General features: G+C 41.7%; 1 protein-coding gene across 2 annotated transcripts; it reads left to right on the top strand.

Moving 5' to 3' along the window:
* The first annotated feature begins 3,574 nt into the window (after nt 1–3,574).
* On the top strand, nt 3,575–8,475 carry LOC148025025 (pentatricopeptide repeat-containing protein At3g16610-like). Of its 2 annotated transcripts, none has more exons than XM_087694721.1 (2): nt 3,575–3,885; nt 4,098–8,475. In XM_087694721.1, the coding sequence occupies exon 2, from the start codon at nt 4,271–4,273 to the stop codon at nt 7,022–7,024; it is 2,754 nt and encodes a 917-aa protein (XP_087550847.1). In that variant the 5' UTR covers nt 3,575–3,885; nt 4,098–4,270; the 3' UTR covers nt 7,025–8,475. The 2 variants fall into 2 exon arrangements, with proteins under 2 accessions (XP_087550847.1, XP_087550846.1); XM_087694720.1 differs by having other exon boundaries at nt 3,575–3,954.
* The last annotated feature ends 11,399 nt before the right edge of the window (nt 8,476–19,874 follow it).

Below are 19,874 nucleotides of genomic sequence, written 5' to 3'. Positions count from 1 at the left end.
CATGAACCTTCAAAGAATTTTGCATTTCAACAAACACCTTCCAATCACAAAAGTTGGAGTATGCCTTAGTCTTGTACTCTAGAAAACATAGCCACATGTACTTGGCAAAATTATCAACAATAAGCATTAGATATTTGAGCTTTCCAATGGAGATTGTGCCCATTGGTCCTTGCAATGAATCAATTTAAGCGGAGTAGTAACATTGGGAGAAGCAACCTACGGATAGCCCACCATCTTGTGTACCTATCCAAAGAATAGAACCTACAGAAGAGTCCTCAATGATTACACCCTAGTTGAAGACCACATGAGTATCCAACTATGTTAAACCATGGATAGAAAGAAGATTAGAACCTAAATCAGGTACATAAAGAACTTTGGTGGATGAAGCTTGTCTATTTGGCAAAAGGGGAATTGTCCCCATTCCACAAACTGGTATGGAAGAGTTGTCACCAATGGCGATGGAACCCCCTCTAGAATGAAGATCGTGAAGCCAATCCTATCAGTAGGTTGTATGTGAAGAGACCTCATTGTTAAGGAGCCATGAGTTTTTCTCAGTGGAAGAAGCAAGTGTCTGTGTCTTGTACCTTAAACAAATGAGCAAATATGGACTGAGTAGTAGCAAGGGTAGCCTTTGAATCCTTTGAACCTTCCTTTGGCTTCAAATGAGGATACTTCTACAAACACTTCTCATTACGATGTGTGCCCTTCCCATAAAATGAGCATTGAGGCTTGAACTTCTCTCTCATCCTTCTTGTCAGCTTACTTCTTGTTGTTGCTTGTCTTCTTGTTTCCGCCTTTTGCACTTACAGTTGACAGAGCCGAATCCACTGACTTCTATCTCTTTGAGTCACTTATCACGCTCTAAGACAAGCAGTGCTAACTCCTCCCAAAGAAGAGTCTCATGTGTCCCAAGTGTAAGGAAACTAGTGTAGAAGACATCATATCTCGGAGATGGCAACTAGATAAGAAGAATAGAGTATAGAGTATAACCCTTAAATCTTAGGGTTGTAGGAGGGTGTTCACACCCAAAGAGTGTGAAACACAATAAGCGCCTAAAACTATGTAACATAGGCACATAAAATAAAAGAAATAAAAACGGGGGAAAAAACCTCTCGTATGGAGAGTAAAAAGTGTCAAGTGTCATACTAAAAATCACCGTCAATTCTTTGCGAGTGTAGCCGTGTGTCAAATCCAACCACCCCCACGGAGTGAAGAGTAATCAAGATACAAGGGTCATCCACCAATGGAGATCAAATTAAAGCATTGCGAAATGCTTCAAATTTGTCATGAGAAAGAGCTTTGATTCAAACCATATAAACCTTTGTCAGCTTATAGACCAAGTGCTCGGATCCCTCAACTACAAAACCAATGAGCTGCTATACATACACTTCTTCTTGAAGTTCCCCATGTAAAAATGCAGTCTTTATATCAAGTTGATGCATAGTCTATCCATAATGGGCAGTCAATATCTAGAGTTTGACAATGAAGTATCTCAAAACAATCTTGCGTGAGCAAAGTCTCAAACTTTGACCATTTATGTTCAAAAATCCCTTCCTTTATAAAGACCTATTCCATCTAGTAAGAAATTATAAGTGGTGTTTTGATTGCAAACATGATAAACACAAGTTGCTTATTTGTAGCCGCCTACATCCTCTTAAACATTTTCTCAACTTGCGAACAACGTCAAAGAATTACTTTATCTTTCTTCCTTAAAATATTGATGAACTGCCTATAATGTGAGCCTATGCTTTGGAGCATTTGTTTCCAAGATGCCAATTGAGGTTCCACCTCCTCTTATTGCATCCTTTTTCCATCATCTAGCTTGCCAATGCTCAACAATATGTTCGCTTTCCTATAGTAACATGAACAACTTTAAGTGTATACATGTGTCACTTGACCATTCTTACAAAAACAATACCACTAGAAAATGTTTTGAAACTTTCTTTTGCACTAATAGTAATTTCAAATTTCATCTTTCTATTGAAGGTAACTTGAAACTTGTCTTGCACTGTAGGTAATTTGAAACATGAGAATTTTGTAACCTCTTAAAGGTTGTATAAAACATTTATCAACCTTTATTTTAAATGTGACTAAATGCAGATTTTTATTTTGGTTTTGTTCGTTGTTCAATAATGTGAGATGCACACATAGTGGAAAGTGAATTTGATACCTTTGTACACATTGTTTGTTGTTTGAAAATTGAGAATGATCCGCTTCTTTCACATTGCTTTACATTCAACATGTTCTTGGTCTCTAGTATAAATGGTAGTTTGAGCAACCTAATAGGGCATCCAATCCTCATTTGCAACATGGTTTTTCAAATGTGCATTGATTGCTTGGCAGGTTGTTTGTATGGCTCTGCGCATGAGAAGTCAGGCCTCATCGCGTGGGTAGTCCTCCACGGGTACTTCGACCATGCGTGTGAAGAAGAGGGTAAGTTTCCTTGTTTCTTTTGGAATATGGATTACATGCAGCAGTTTCTCTAGATTGTTTCCATGACAAGCATTTCAATTTGTGTTCTTTTCAAGTTTCATCATCTTGCCATCGAGGGCATAGAGATTCTCACGTGGACATTGCATCCGAGACACATGATGATGTTGACCTCTCCAACCCCTCGATAAGAACATGCTTATTGAGCAGATGCTATGAAAGTGCGATTTTCTTTTTTTATAGAATTTTCATGGTCTAAGATAGAAGTGGCACTCACTACACATGTGTGTGTATATAGGGTCGTGCACCCTATGTGGACATTGCTCTACCCGATGGCACTATAGCCCGCCAGTGCCATGAGGATATCTTGTGCCCAAAGTGCCACACCAACATTGTGAGGAGGGCATGGATGGTGGAGCATCTGAGAGTTGAGCATGGCATTGAGTGTGACATTCCCCATAGGAAGACAGGTTGCCCGACTGATACATCGCATGCCCGCACCACTGTCGGTGTGTGGCAATGGAAGACAGAGGCGTGGTTTGGCGATCTAGAGAGGAAGCTAGAGCTGGCCAGGAGAAAGTATGAGAGAGCCCAATATGCCCGAGCCCAGCAGTTGTGGGACCTATTGGAGGAGACAGAGCGCACCATGACACATGAGGAGTACATCCAGGCATTTGTGAGAAGAGCATTGGTCAAATACGATTCGAAGAGAGAGCATCGCATCCAGCGCACGAAAAGGCGTATTGTCGAGGGGTATGGAGCACATGTAAGTATCTAATCTCTTTCTCTTCCATGAGTACATCCCCCTCTCAAATCCATGATCGCCACGCATGCCATTAGTCCGAAGTACCCCCCCCTCCCCCCCTCGTTATCGTGATGGACCTGCCTCATGCCCGGCGAAAATTGCGGGCCCCATCCACGTGCCATGTGACCCCTCAAATTGTCCGACAGCACCCTTTTTCGGCGGACCGGATTTCCTTTAACGCTGGACCAGGTTTACTTTCAGGGGCGAGGTTTACCCTGGGCCAAAAGCAAAGGTCGAGATGGAGTTCCGAGATTCACGGCCCCTCTCAACCCTCGATCCCAACTCCTCGTGCCCCGTGGCACATAGTCCTGGGGGCGGCGGGGCGGGCGCGGAGGGACGGGGCGGCATGGGGCGAGGGCCCGGGGTATCTAGAGAGAGTCAGTGTCCAGGTCTTGTGTAATCCTCCTCCTCCTCCCCCTCCTCCTCCGTCTGGAGCAAACGCCATAGCTGACTGGCCTCACTCCGCAATCAATGGCTGTGACGGAGCATACCTTACATCAGGTAGACAAGCTTGTTCCACCATGGGAGAAGCCTAGGTGGAGGTACGACCAGAAGGCCTATGGCAGAAAAACTCTCTTCCATCGGGCGACTCCAATGAGTCTCTCTCCAAGTCATCTCTGCCGCAGCGAGCCGGCTATATTGCAGAGCAAGTATAATCTGCATTCAAGTGAATCCATAACAATGATTCTCATTGCAATTCCATCCAGGATTGGAATGAGGTTTGTGCAAGCAATAGCTGCCGGATGGTGGATGGATGGATGGATGAGAGAGAGAGAGAGAGTGTGTGTGTGTTGCTTACTGTGTTTTAAAAGGAATGGCTTCCTCTGCTTATGACACAAGACCCGTTTTTGAACATCTGCAGAAGTTGTCAAATGATGACAGAATCGACGAGTCGATTGCTGTGTTGGAGAATTTGAACCAACAAGCCATTCTCTTGGTGTGGGATGTTATATGGCCAGATAGAGAGAGAGAGACGGACAGAAGGACTGAGGGGAGACACAGAGATAGTCACTTGTTGCTGCACAATTCACAGTAATGGCTTCATTCTTTCATGACACAAGACACATTTTTGAGCATCTGCACAAGTTGTTAAATGGGGATCAAATCGGTGAATCAATTATGTTGGTGGAGAATTTGCACCAACGAGGCATTTCATTGTCCCCGGATGTTATCTTCCAGCTGCTGCAAGGGTGTGCAAGATCAAAAGACCTTCCTGGCAGCAGACGTGTTCATTCTCTTATTCTTGATAGTGGGGTTGGCTTCCTTCCAATCTGCAGTGATAACCTTGTTCGTTTATTTGCATTCAGTGGAAGCTTGCTGGAGGCAAGCCTGGTTTTCTGCACAGTTCCTTGCATGTCTGCCTATATGTGGAATGCTATTATCGCTGCATTTGCAGATTCTGGAGATTCTGAAAAAGCATTTGGTCTGTACCATGATATGTTGAGAAAGGGTCAAGCCCCAGATGAGGTTTCCATGTCCTGTTTCTTGAAAGCTTGTACTACAATAGAGCAGGTAAGGTTTATCCACATGCAGGTTGTGAAAAGTGGCTTTGAGCTTGACTTGGTCATTGGAAACTCTCTCATCAGCAAATATACCTTGCATTGTAGTCTGCGAGATGCAGAGTTGGTTTTCAAGAAGTTGTCACAACGGAATGTTGTTACTTGGAGCTCAATGATATTAGGATATGCAACACAAGGTCATGAAATTCACGCTCTTCAGGTCTTTGAGACAATGGTAAGAGAACATATTGAACCAGATCAAGTTACATTTTTGTGTGTTGTGAAATTGTGTGGAGTCATGCGACTTCTAGGACACGGCCGGCTTTTACATGATATGCTCATAAAGAAAAAATTCATATCAGATTTGACTGTTGGAACTACGCTTGTAGACATGTATGGAAAATGTGGAAGCATGGGTGAGGCACAAAAAGTGTTTGATGAATTGTCTGTTAAAAATGCAGTGTCCTGGGGTGCATTGATTGCAGGTCATGTGATGAATGGTTCTTGGTATTGTGCACTTGAGCTGTTCCAGAGGATGCAACAGGAGGGCAATGAGCCAAATAAGATTATGTTTTTGTCAATGTTGAGTATATGTGGCAGTTCAGCAGCAGTAGCACATGGCTGGTTGATACACTGGGAAATGATTTGTAGGGGGCTAGACTGTGACAATACTGTTGTGCATTCGCTTGTGAAGATGTATGTGGACTGTGAGAGTTTTGAAGATGCATGTAGCGTTCTTCAAACATCATCAACCCACGACAGTGAGCCATGGAACATGTTGGTTTCAGCTTTCTATAAACATGACTGTTTTGAACATGCCTTTAAGTTAGTTGAGAAAATGATTCAGAGCAGTGTAAAGCCCGATGAAATCACTTTTCAATGTCTGCTAGAGGCCTGTGGTAGTACTCTTGCAATAAGGAAAGGCTTGTTGATACATGACTATATTGTTAGAAATAGTATTAATTCATGTATTAGAATTAAAAGTAGACTCCTTGAAATGTATGCTAATTGTGGAAGGTTATGTGAAGCATATAAAATGCTAAACGAACTGCTAGATTGGAAACTGGAGCACGAAATAGAAAAAGATACAATTTTGTGTATGCTAAGGGCATGTGGAAACGTGAAAGTTGCTTACCGTGGCAGATTGGTGCATGAACATGTAATTAAGCTTGAACTTGAACAGGATACAATAGTGGGTAACACACTTGTTCATATGTATGCCAGTCTTGGATGCATGAGGGAAGCGCACAAAGTATTTATTCACTTACTAAACAAAGATAATGTTTCATGGGGTTCAATTATTGGTGGATATGTGCAGAATGGCCATGGCCTTGCAGCACTTCAGCTCTTCCAGTTGATGGAAATAGAGGGCTTGCAACCAAGTGAAGCTATTTTTTCATGTGCATTTAGAGCATGTGGCATTACAAATAACCTGGAGCAGGGTTCCTTGATACATGGAAGGGTGGAGTGTGTTGGTTTTGCATCAAACATCCTTCTTGCAAACACCCTGATTGGCATGTATGGGGCATTTGGAATGTTTAAGGAGGGACATAAAGTGTTCGATGAGTTGCCACATCGAGATGTAGTATCATGGGGCACCTTGATCGAAAGTTATGCTCAACACAGGCAAGAGGCTGCTGCAATTCAACTTTATGAGGAAATGCAAGCTCAGGGGTTCAAGCCAGACAAGGCAGTTATTTTATGCATGTTGAAAGTATGTGGGCATCTTGGAGCAGTTAGGGAAGGCAGATTACTTCACAACCAAATAGTTAGCAGTGGTTTCACAACAGATGTGGTGGTTGCAACAGCACTTTTCAAAATGTATTCTGAATTTAATAGTGTAACTGAGGCTTTCAAAGCAATGGATGCAACATCTAATAGAGATGTGGTATCATGGGGCATGATAATCTCTGAATGTGGTGGAAATCCACTGATGCTGAGGCAACTTTTTAAGGACATGCGAGAGAATGGTGTAAACCCAAACGATGAAATACATGTTAATATTCTGAGTGCTTTTAGTCATGCTGGGCTTTTTGAGAGTGGAAAATGGTATTTTGAAAATCTGAAAAACAGTAATGTTACACTCAGCATGGAGCACTATAGTTGTATAATTGACCTGCTTGGTCGAACAGGACTTCTAGATGAGGCTGACTGCCTCTTTCAATCTATACCCATACAGCCAGATTCTGTTATGCAGCTGTCTTTTCTCACCAACTGCAGATCTTATGGGAACCTAGAGCTCTATTCTCGCTATCAACAACAAAGACTACAAGATTCATCTGGTTCATGATATTGTCTGACATTTATGCTAATGCCCATATAACTGCAAGAATGAGCTTGGTACAGCATGGGTTGAAGATGGCAGCAACCCTTATGTTTATATAGTGTGGGCTGAAATAACAGCAAATCCTGTGTCGGCCAATCTTCAAGGGAGGCAATTGAGATAGATCAAGAAGAGGAAAAAACTGTGGTGCTGAAGGCTTTTGGATGCCTAGCATTAAGTGAAAGCTATGGTACCTGATTCACAGTCAGGTGAGGCAAAGAAAGGCTCAAGGATTTGATATGTTTACCACAAGTGGAGGTAATGTACTTGATTCACAGTCAGGTGAGGCAAAGAAAGGCTCAAGGATTTGATATGTTTACCACAAGTGGAAGTAATGTACTTAACACTAGATGAAGGTGTGAAGAAGTATCCTCTCAAAGGTGGAGACAAACAGATGTGAATGTCACAAATCGCGGCATGATGAGCCAAAGATACCCTTTCTTACGTGCTATTGACTAGATTCACAACCGAAGTTCTGTACTGTTTGGAAACCTTCTCAATCTGGACTATAGAAGTAATTATGGCATCTGAAAGATCTTTCAGAAGGCACTGGAGTAAACACTACTAATGGAATCAGATTCATTCAATGGGATTGTTGACATAAACTACCACTTCAGCAATCTGAAGGTCCTCATGATCAATCCCAAATTTCATGCAGAGAGCAAACAGCAATTTGATTATTTATTGTCAACATGCTCAAAAGAAGCATGGTTAAGCATAATAGATAAACCGACAGGGTTAGCTGGCCATGTGAGCAACCCTTAGTGTCTAGATCCAACCAGCCTCCTTTCTAGTCTAGTTACTTACAAGTCTAGTTAACAATAGAAGACCAACCCAAAATGAGTATCCAAGTAGTCTAGAGGGTTGATCTCCCTTCACTCAAAAGGATCTTGCTTAAATAGGTTAAAGAGAAAGCTGATCAGGATATTATTCTCTTTTTTCTTTTTCTGGAGAAAAGCAATAAAGCGAGCATATTCGCATGTCTTCTTAGTCATGTATTATCCTCATTGTTGAGATGGCAAGCTCAACACGTGTGGACATTGATGATGGACCGCCTGGCTAGATGAGTTCGCACGTCTACACTTAGCACGTTAGTGGTTATTATGATACTCACATGGCCATTGACTTATCACTTATTATATATAGTTTGTTACACCTACCTATAGTTGGCAAAGATATAACGCCAGTTGATTAGTATAGTCGGTTATACACAGTTTGACTTAGAAGGCCACTTTCCTTTATGTTGTATCTTATCTATACTTTGTGTGTATTGTAGTATGTTGAAAAAGAAGAAAAGTTAGCAAGAAAACGTTTTGGTCTCCATCTCTCTTGTGTTTTTTAGTAAACTTTCTCTTGTGTATACAGTGTGTTTGACACAGCAACTTAAGCAAAATTCCCTACCACGTGATTTTTCACATGGTATCAAAGTTGCACCACTGAGAGGCTGATTTTGAAGGCTAAAGTGAAGGAGAAGAAGCAAGGTTCGAGCAAGCAAGCAACGGGTAAGAAGCTCTCCCATTTTTCCACTCTCTCTCTTGGATAGTATTAGCTTTCTTGCAGTTATTTTAGGCGTCAGAGACCGTTTTAGATCCCGTTTTAGAGCCGCAAGGTTGCCAACAGCAGTTTCGAGGTACACTGTGATTTTGACTGTATTGATCGAAAGTGAATGCATAAGTTACAGATTTTGAATTTGTAATTTTTGAGGTATTTGTAAGAAGCAAATATAAGGTTTATTTGCAAACAGGTTGCGGATTACATGTACTATTAAGCAATCAATGAAAAAAGTTGCTTGGTGTATTGTTGTGCACGTGTTGTGAAAGATTGCAGAAGAGTAGCTTGCTATGTTGTATACTTGTTTGTGATAATGGCAGAAAACAGTGAAAATCCCATTATTGAGAAGCTCAACAAGAACTACTAACCTTTATTGAAGTTTCGTGTGACGAACTTTCTCATTGGAAAATGCCTTTATGAGTTTGATTCAGGTGAAGAAAAGGAGTCAGAGCCGGGTATTTCTCTGACTGCAGATGAATTAAAAGCATGGAAAGAATGGAATGCGAAAGACAAAAATATGATGTACTGGTTATTTGCAGTCATTGATAATACAATGTTGGGACATATTATGAATGCAGAAACTTCATATGCAGCTTGGATAATTTTTGAGAATATATTTTCAGTAAATACAAAGACACGAAAGATTCAACTTAAGCAAGAGTTGAATGCCTTGAAAGGAAAAATGTCTGTCAATGAGTATGTTGAATGTGAGGAGCATTGCAGATGCTTTAGTAGCAATTGATGCAATGTTTAATGACGATGATTTGGTTTCATTCACTTTGAGTGGCCTTAACAATGAGAATGCATGAAAATCATTTGTTACTTCAGTACATGTACGGAAGTCATTTTCAAATTTTGATGAGTTGATTTCTCTTATGATTACCGAAAAGATCAATATGTAGGATGACTCATCTGAAAAAAATGGTGAACATGTTCAAGCTTTTTACTCAAGTTCAAGAAGGGAATGTGGTAGATCCTCTTCGAGAGGCCGTAGTATGGGATGTACTGGCGATAATCAACAAAACAAGTTTAATAAACAATTTGGTGAAATGCAGGTTTCAGGAGGTCGAGAAAACTTTAGAGGCAGGGGGAGCTCTAGAGGAAGAGGTGGATGACAAATTAGAGGTTCTAGAAATTCTGCTATTGTTTGCTATTATTGTGGCAAAACAGGTCATATTGTAGCCCATTGCTATGCTAAGAAGGATGATATTCGCAGTGGTAAATTGCAGCAAGGAAACTATGCATCGTCTTACGATAGAATGAAGACAAAAATGAGCATTTGTTTGTTATGCAACATATAATGAATGTAGTTACAAGAAGGGACACATGATGTATGGTATGTTGATTCAGTTGCATCTAATCATATGACTAGTCATGTTGAATGGTTTGAAGAGATGCATGACTTACAAAATTCAGGTTAGGTGCACATGGGTGATGATTCATGCGACCCAATTTCACACAATGGAAATGTTTCCTTGTCTTTATATGTTGGTCAGATAAAGAGTCTGATAGATGTATTAGATGTGCCATCAATCACAAAGAATCTAATGTCTGTTGGCCAAATGGTAGAGCAGGGGTTCCAGGTCCGATTCAATGCAAAAGATTGTTTTGTAGAAGAATTTAATGATAAGTGTAGGTTGGTTGCAAAAGGAAGTAGAGTTGGCCGAATGTTCACTCTAGATGCTGAAATTTCTGCAATGGATGCTGCTATGTATGTTAAAGGAAAAGTAGTTGCAGATATTGAAATATTGCATAAACGTATTGGATATGTAAATGTACAAAGACTGAAATTAATGCAGTCCAAAGGATTGGTTACAGGGTTACCTTCTTTTAGAGTTGTAGAATTGCATAAGTTTGTGAAGCATGCTAGTTTGCTAAGCAAGGCAACCCTTTTCACATGATAGAGAAGTGAGTAGAAAAATATTTGATGTAGTGTATACAGATGCTTGGAGGCTTACACAAAATGTATCTCTTGGTGGCAATAAATACTTTGTCACATTTATTGATGATTGTTCAAGGAAGTTTTGGGTATACTTTATGAAGGAAAAAAGTGATGTGCTTGAGCACTTCAAATCTTTTAAGGCATCTGTTGAAATAAAAATAGGCTTAAAAGTGAAGTGCTTGAGATCAGATGGAGGGGAAAAATACATCTCTAACGAGTTTAGTGGTTTCTTGAGGACTCATGGGATAAAGAGGCAATTTACTTGCAAGTATATCCCACAGCAAAATAGGGTTGTAGAAAGAAAAAATAGGCATATTATAGAAGTCGCACGGGCATTAATGACTAAAAAAAATATGCCCAAACATTTTTGGTTTGGGGCTTTTCATATTGCTGTCTACGTTATGAACAGAACTCTCACAGCTGCAGTTCATGGGATGACTCTTGAAGAATGCTTTACTGGCGAGAAGCTCGATATATCGCACTTAAAAGTATTTGGATGTGTTGCATATGTTCATATGTTAGATGAGCTACGGAAGAAGCTTGATCCAAAGGTTGAAAAATGTATTTTTATTGAATATTCTTTAGAGCAGAAAGGGTATCGCTGTTATAACCCTGTCATCACAGGTGAGTTTAGATTGAGTAGGGATGTTATCTTTGATGAGATGGGCAGCTAGTATGCACTTGATGGTGATGTATTAGATGATGATAATGATCAGGACAGCTATGTGCAGAAGAAAAAACAAGAATCACGAAGTCTTAGTGAACCAGAAATATCATTTGGTACTATTCCTACAATGAGCCCTTGGTCTGGGAGACTAAGAAGTAGCCCCACATCTTTAGGTGGATCTATAAGTGTTGCAAGGAAGGACAAAGGAAAGAAGAAAGTGCTGGATAGAAATGATGCATCTATCAGTCATTTGGGATTTAACAGATATTCTAGTGATTCAGAGAGTTTAGATGATGAGCTTGGTATTCCTTCAGTCAGGACACGAGGTGTACAGAGAGCTCATAGTAATGTAAAAGCTCCATTGAGTGATCCGGTGGTATGCATATTTAGAAGGGTTAGATACCCTGTTAAAAGATTTGGATTTGAAGGCTATACAGCTTACCATTATGCTTATATGGTAAAACTAGTTGAGGATGTTGAGCCCACTTGGTTTGAGGATGCTGTTGGTCATGCTCATTGGGATGTAGCAACGGATGAGGAGATGGTTGCATTAGAAGCCAATAAGACTTGGGATTTGGTATTCTTACCTAAGGGTAAGAAAGCTATTGGTTGTAAGTGGATTTACAAATTCAAGCATAATGTAGATGGTTCAGTTAGTAGGTGTAAGACTAGACTGGTTGCAAAAGGCTATGCTCAAACATATGGCATGGATTATGAAGAGACATTTAGTCCAGTCACTAGGATGACAACTATTAGGTGTGTGATTGTCTTGGCAGCAGCCAAAGGTTGGAGTTTGCAGCAAATGGATATTAAGAATGTCTTCTTGCATGATGAATTGCAAGAAGTGTATATGGAGCAGCCAGCAGGTTATGAGAATTTAGAGTATTCCATATATGTGTGCAGGTTAAAGAAGGCGCTCTATGGGCGAAGCAAGTACCTAGAGCATGGTCTGACAAGATTGGAGAGTATCTTGTCAATATTGGATTTTGTACTTCTGATGCTAATTACTCACTTTATGTGAGAAAAGAAGATGTATGTTTGGTCATGATAGTCATCTATGTGGATGACTTGATTATTATAGGTGATAATGACAATGGGATTGTTGAAGTTAAGAACTTCTTGAAGAAGTTTGAGATGAAAGATTTGGGTGAGCTGAGATACTTTCTTGGTATTGAGGTGATCAGATGTGATGATTGTATATGGTTATCTCAAAGGCAATATTGCTTGGATATGTTATCCAAGTATGGTATGATAGCATGTAAGTCTCTTTCAGTACCATTGGAGCAAAATGTGAAGTTGAGTGCTGACGCTGGGTGGGGATAAGATAGAAGATCCTACTATGTTCAGGATGATAGTAAGGAGTTTGATTTACATGACTATCACAAGGTCAGACTTAAGCTATGCTATTGGCCTTGTCAGCCAGTTTATGCAGATACCTAGAAAGTCTAATTTGGATGTAGTTAGACGTATATTGAGGTATGTGAAGTCCACTTTACATTATGGAATTTTTAATGAGGCAGGTAAGGACGTATAGGTCTTTGGATACATAGATGCAGATCAGGCTGGTAGCATGTTAGATAGAAGATCTACTAGTGGATTCATGTTTTCTCTTGGTAGTACATCATTTATATGGAGCAGCAAAAAGCAACGTACAATTGCTCTATCGAGTACAAAGTCTGAGTATAGAGGTGTTGCTATGGTAGCATGTGAGGTGGTATGGCTGCAAAAGTTATTAGGTGATTTGGACGTGTAGGGAGATGGTCTAGTTGTCATTCATTGTGACAACATGAGCAGCATACAGCTAGTTAGGAATCCAGTGTTCCATGCTAGGACAAAACACATTGAGATACACTACCACTTTGTGAGAGAGAATGTACTAGTAGGAGAGATTAACTTGGTATATGTCAGCACACAGGATTAGATAACTGACATTTTCACAAAGGCATTGGGTGCAAAGAAGCTTTGAAAGTTTCGAAGCTTACTTGGAGTTGTAGAGATAGAGTTGAGCTTGAGGTGGAGTGTTGAGATGGCAAGCTCAATACGTGCGGACATAGATGATGGACCGCCTGGCTAGATGAGTCCGCACGTCTACACTTAGCACGTTGATGGTCATTATGATACTCACATGGCCACTGACTTATCACTTATTATATTTAGTTTGTTATACCTACCTACAGCTGGCAAAGATATAGCACCAGTCGATTAGTGCAATCGGTTATGCATTGTTTGACTTAGAAGGTCACTTTTCTTTATGTTGTATCTTATCTATACTTTGTGTGTATTGTATAGTATGTTGAAGAAGAAGAAAAGTTAGCAATAAAACGTTTTGGCCTCCATCCTCTTCTTGTGTTCTTGAGTGAGCTTCCTCTTGTGTGTACAGTGTATATTTGGCGCAGTAGCTCAAGCAAAGTCTCCCACCACGCAATTCTTGACACTCACTTGCATTATGGGTGTGTAAGAGGCATTGAGAGAGGTTTGTTTGCCATTAAGGGTTAGGGACGTCGTTTAGCGCGATTGGTGATTAAAGAAAAGCCTCACTCATGACTTAAAAACAAGATGTTAAGTAGTGCCGGTTAGGGAGCTGACTTCATCCAAGGATGGCTCACAACGAAAATTTTAAATATTTCATAAACACAATACAACCAACACATGAACACAATCCAACAACTGTGCCTCTTGTAACCTCAAATAAGCTCAAGATAGAGCATTGAGAAAAACAACATTCAAACTTGAGTCCGAATAACTCAATCACATTCATACCTCTTTGAAATTTGTTACACCACATTGTGCATCCAAGTTTTCACAAGGTCGATTCAACACAAACAAGTATCCATACACTTGTTTGGGATCTCCTCCTCCTCATATAGTTTTTACAACCTGTTGAGCTTTCAAAACCTTAATGCATTTCCTTCGTTGATGCAAATACTCGAAAGCTGTGAGGCATTTAGAGCTTAAAAAGCAAGCTTGCAAGCCTTGGCCAATGTCTCAGTAGTTTGAAGGCAGCAAGTTCTGCCATTGCAATATATTGATCTTGCTGTAGATGTACAAAAGCTTTAAATTGGGTTTTGTCAATAACAATCGTCGTGTGAAGGGCATCCACCTGGCCTTTCATAGGGCCTCGATCAGTCTCTGAAATCAGCTTTGTATCGAACATGCCTAAATCATCTCCATCCCAATCATATTAATCACTGTCATTGTTCATTCTATTGGCCTAAATTGTTGCCATTTAACCTTTGCATACCAGACCCTTTTATCCCCTTTAAATTATGTAATCTACTTGAATCAGCATTTTAGTGTGAAAGGTATTCAGAATCCATTAAACAAATTAATGAACTGAACAAGGTTGTCATCTTGTCTCTAAAACATGAGTTTTTCAGCAAACACTCTATTGTACCACATTTTTACAGATGCACCTCTTTGATCCACCATGTTTATAACTCTGTCTCCAAACTTTTTAAGAGCAACTAAGTATTTCAGAATTGCTAATTTTATCAACTTGTTCTTTTTCTATAAAAAACAACTATCCACAATTGATCCACCATGTTTATAGTTCTCTCTCTCCAAACTTTTTAAGAGCAACTAAGTATTTCACAATTGCTAATTTTATCATCTTGTTCTTCTTCTATAAAAAACAATTGCCCACAAGTGACCCATATGCAATGGCATTGATTTGTTCAATGATAGTAATATTCGTAATCATTCATGCAATTTGAATGTCTCTCCAAAATTCTTAAAGTGTTCTTTTGCTTGTATCTCAATAGCATAGAGACCAAAATGTTCCAATTGAGGTCATCCAAGGAGCCTTCTCATTGGCGATCACGGGATAGGGCGACTCAACCCATCAAATCAATGAACTGATCTGCACATAAATAAACCATAAAGAGCATCAAGCTACTTCAAAGAAGAATACACAACAAAACACAAATATAGCTATTACCGTACCCCCTAACCAAATCAAGGCATGAAGATCCACAAGTAATAGGCCAAGTATAATTTGACAAAGATCTAGAGCTAGTTGTTAACCAACAACTCCAACACAAATGTTAACATCAGTTCAAGATGACGGAAAAATGAAGCAAAAAGCGAAAAAAGAACATAAAAAGAGCAAAGGAGGCCCTTAAAAGACTAAACTGAGGCGAAAGCACAATTTAAAGAGAAGGCGCCTCAAAAAACTCTAAAAACTCTTGTAAAAGAGTGCCATGCTTACTTCTGTGCTATTTGTAAAGGAATAGACACGTGTAGATTTAAGGCATGAGGCAAGAAAAGGGAAATAGGAGAAAGGACCTTGCCACAAAGGTTGGTCATGTAAAAAGGATGGGCACCCATGGAATTTTAGGGCTTGTATATATAAAGTTCAAAAAGTGAATGGAAGCTCATTCTTTGGTGTGTGGCTAGCAAGAGACCTTTCTTCTTCCCTTCTTCCCTTGTCTTTGCTTGTGTGCATGCTCTTGAGGGAGGGAGTGTGAGAGTGTGTGGGAGTGAGGGATCAAGAGGGTGAAGCTCTTCACAATCTCCACTTCTCTTCTTCTCCTCTCTTCTCTTTGCTTGCGTGTGCACGGCTATGGTGAATGGAGCTTGATGGAGGAGGCTTGAGGGTGCTTGAGCTAGCATCAAGGATCCTGGAGCTACCGGTGTGCGCGAAGGAGGAGGCAACTCATTTCGGCATTGAGGTAAGCTCACTACATTCGTAGGTTTGAAGGTGCGTCGGCTATGTGAGAAGTAGCCATTAGAGCTCGCTTGGAATGCTTGAAGAAATAAGCGGATCATGGGTCTTGGTGGTTGAGCGAGAACTCCCATATTTTGGTTCTGTTGGCTGGGACCAACATATTCGAGCTTGAGTACTTGCACGCCTCATATCGAGCGTCGAAGTAAGGGATTCATCCCCGAATCGGAGCTTGAGATAGGTAGGAAGTTGGGGCTTTTGATCTTCAATACAAGTACGTATTCTGGTTATTTTGATTGTTTAATGATTGGGAAAGAAGGGGAGATCATTTCAATCATTTTCTTTTGATTCTTGCTGTATTTAGCATAGGATAGGATTACGAAATCAGTTTGGAGAAGCATAGGGTTTACTGTTGTAAAACAGGGCAAAACACGCACAGATCGGGGTAAATGGGGAAAAAAAGTAGTTGGAATGATTAATGCCAGCAAGTGAGTGATTGGGGATGGTAAAACCCTACTCGGGAAGGGGTTTAAGGGCCAGGGGACCATAGATGAGCTCGTTTTTCACCCTAGCAGTGAGAGAGAGAGAGAGAGAGTGTGTGTGTATTTCTAGCATTGATTCGATTCGATCTTGCCATTGGGGAGTTCTTCGCACAATTCAGGTACATTAGAACCTTCCTGTTGTGTATTTGTTGTGATTTGGAAGTCGGTGTGCTTGGTGCTTACGTGGATCGTTGGATTCAACGAGATCATCCCCGGTGTGGCCGTCGTCGCGTGCAACTCGGCCCGTCTGAGTGGATTGGGTTTGGGCCGAGTCCCAAAATTAGACCATTTGGCACTTGGACCACCCAATCCATTCGGCCCTCGGACCACTATGATCACTCGGACTGCTCGACCCAAACACGTACCACTTGGCCTGCTGTCCGAGTCAACCCCTCGGGCCACTTAGCCCTCGGCCCTTTTTCGACTCAGCCCACTTTTATCACTCAGCCCTTGGACCAATCGGCCCACTTTTGTCACTCGCTTGGATCACTTGGCCCACTTTTGTCATTTAGCCCTCGGACATATTTATTCGGTTGTCTGAGCTGCAAGTTTGGCCAGTGCCCTTATTCAACCATTCGATGTGTTCGAGTCTACCACTTGGCCTTTGCAACTCGGACGAGTTTGGCCAAGTCAGACAGTTGCACATTTTGTGGAAGTTCACACAAGACCCAGCTAGATCTCAATGGCGCTAACCTTTGTGAGCCACCCTGTCGCCCGGGACTTGATTCTGGCGCAAGGAATAGGCAATTTCGCAAGATGCGGTTGCTTAGCATCTAGAGTAGGTTGTCGAGAGAGTCAACGCGTTAACGATAGTTAGTGGAGACATAGATAGACAATTGGAGCCCAGTATAGGAGTAAGCGAATAGCAACAGGATACTTGGCTCTACCCGACCTCCTTGGCCTTATCAGCTTAGTGGAGCAAGAGAACACAACTATGTCGGAGGAAAGCTTAGACCCAGGGAGAGCGAGGAATTCGACTTAGGAGCTTTTCCAGAAGCAATCCAATAGTTGGTGAGTAGCTATGACTCTCACGCTCGGTGTGAGCATCATGATAGAGCGGCAAAAGCCATTATAGCTGTCCTAGAGGAGGAAAGAAAACTAATCTACAAAGCACTGTGAGGCATAATGGAATACAGTCGAGACCAGCAGACTAGGAGCCAGAGGCAGAACACAGAGATGTGAGAGATACAGCAAGTGCTAAACCTAGCAGACAGAAATCGAACCGGCCATGAGAGAGCACTAGAAGGAGACTTGATGCTAAGTGAGCTTCTCACGAAGCGATTGCTAGACAACACAACAGTAGAGCAGAGCGCTACAGCATTGGCCATGTCACTACTAGTGGGGTTTGGGGTGAACCAAGGCTCCAAGAGTCAATCTAAGATACCAGTTGTCGCAAAGTAGCTTGATAAGTACTAGTCCCAGGACGATCCATACAGCTTTATAGAGCAGTTCGAGTAGGTCTGTGAGGCCAACAGTCTCACCGACTTGACTCAATGCTCTCAAGCATTCGGGCTTTGCTTGGGAGACAAGGGTCGGACTTAGTACACAAGTCTAGATGCTGTGGAGTGAGTAAACTTCAATGGATTGAAAAACCTCTTCATTAAGAGATTTTCCAAGCCTGGATACTCGGATAACCTGCTAGTATGACTTATGAACGTCAAGCAGCAGAAGGAGAAAGATGACATCTGTGACTATGTGACCCATGTAAGGAGTCTCTTCAAGAGAATCCTGACGAGTGAATGGCCGACCGAAAGAGCAATGTCGACGGTATTTATCAGTGGGATACAAAATGAGGAGCTTTATAAAGCCTTGGCGGGCAACTCAAGCTGCAGCGAGACATGCTAGCAAGGGTGTTCAAAGAGGCCATTCGTGTCGATGACCAATTGAAGGAGAGGAGCTCAAGAAACTTGAACCAAGACGAGAACCACTCGAGAAGTTAGGAGAGAGCTTCAGTATCCAGCAAGTGATCAGGCACAAGCACCCAAGATAAGGGAAATGCTATAAACACCAACCAAGAATTGGCTTACATGAAAATGAAAATAGCCAAGATGCAGGAAATGCTAAGATGACCAATGCGACCACATACCCAATGCGTGTATTGTGGTGGAAACCACTTGCCGACTGAGTGTCAAGACCCTAGGTCACGGCCTTGTGCTAACTGCGGTAGGTTTGGTCACGATAGTGCGCATTGTAGATTGCCTAGAAGACTTCCATACTCACAACCGTACAGTCAACGGTACTTAGAAAGCAGGCCGCAATAATTCTTCGGAAGGGGAGCGCCATTGGCCCTTCCAACACCAAATGATGCTAAGCCGACTGTTCCTAGAATGGATATAAATCCTATTGGAATACCCAGACCACCGGGCCCCTATGTGACACATCTATCGAGCGACGCTCCAATCTACTATGTGGAAGAGCCAAACAGAGGAGCCTTACCTATACCTTGACATCTCACATGATGATGAGGGCAATGCAGTCCTTATGGACTATTGACAAGTACCAGTGATGGCATTAGGTAGGGGACAAGGTAGAGGCCTAGGAGGCAGACCCAAGAACCAATCATGTGTTGTGGACTTGCGGCCACCTAGGACACATCTCATCATGCTATCCCGAAAGAGAGCAACAAAATAGAGACAAGGCTGACCTAAGGTGTCTTGAGTGCATAATCACTCATCTCTTCATTGATTGTCCAAAGCGAAAAACATCCTCAAACTTAGCTAATGTGCCATCCATTCCATTGGGGCTGTTTGGTGTCGAGAATTTGGATGGTGAAGCTACACCTATACCATTGAATGTCATGACCCGTGCACAAATGAAGCAGGCCGGCATATCACTGCCAGGTCCTAGCAATCTTGATGCAACCTTGATAGGGAAGAAGAGCCATAAGCGGAGGAAAAAGAGACCTGAAGCTAAAATCGTGTTGAAAACTAAGAGCGCCACAATGCTACCTACTGGAAAGAAAGTCACCGGTGCTAAAGCAGAGACATTATCCCCAAAGACTGCTGAAAAGGGAAGTGCTAAGGTGGGGGAGTACCCCTACCCGAAGCGCCAACTAGAGACCATTGAGAAGGTAAAGGAGTGGGTAAAGGAGACTCAAGAACACCTAAAAGATGCGGAGTCCATCTTGGAGGATGAGATCGAGGATCTCTCTAGCATCAACGTGCCACTCTCACCCCCTCTGCCGAAATTGAGAGATGCGGCGGTGCGACAAGCAGTATTGCTTAGGCAAGGCCTTGACTCTACGGGCCAGCAACCCAGCCAAGGGCATTAGCCAAGACAATCCAGAACAGGAGAAAGATGAGCAGCCAATGACCTCCTTACCACTCTAGTGACCACCCCGATGATGGTAAATCTGGGAGATCTGCTTAGGTAGCATCTGAGTCTATGGCAGGACTTGAAGCAGTGGGTTGAAGAGTCACAAGAGCAAGCTACTGCAGACCTACATGAACATG

The sequence above is a fragment of the Lygodium microphyllum genome, chromosome 15 (assembly GCF_053477565.2).
Source record: "Lygodium microphyllum isolate KBCC chromosome 15, Lygodium_microphyllum_v1.1.10, whole genome shotgun sequence".
Lineage (NCBI taxonomy): Eukaryota > Viridiplantae > Streptophyta > Polypodiopsida > Schizaeales > Lygodiaceae > Lygodium > Lygodium microphyllum.
This window is presented reverse-complemented; position numbering and strand designations above follow the sequence as displayed.

Coding starts and splice junctions, on each gene's coding strand:
- LOC148025025 (XM_087694721.1), top strand. CDS start 4,271: ATGGCTTCATTCTTTCATGACACAAGACACATTTTTGAGCATCTGCAC.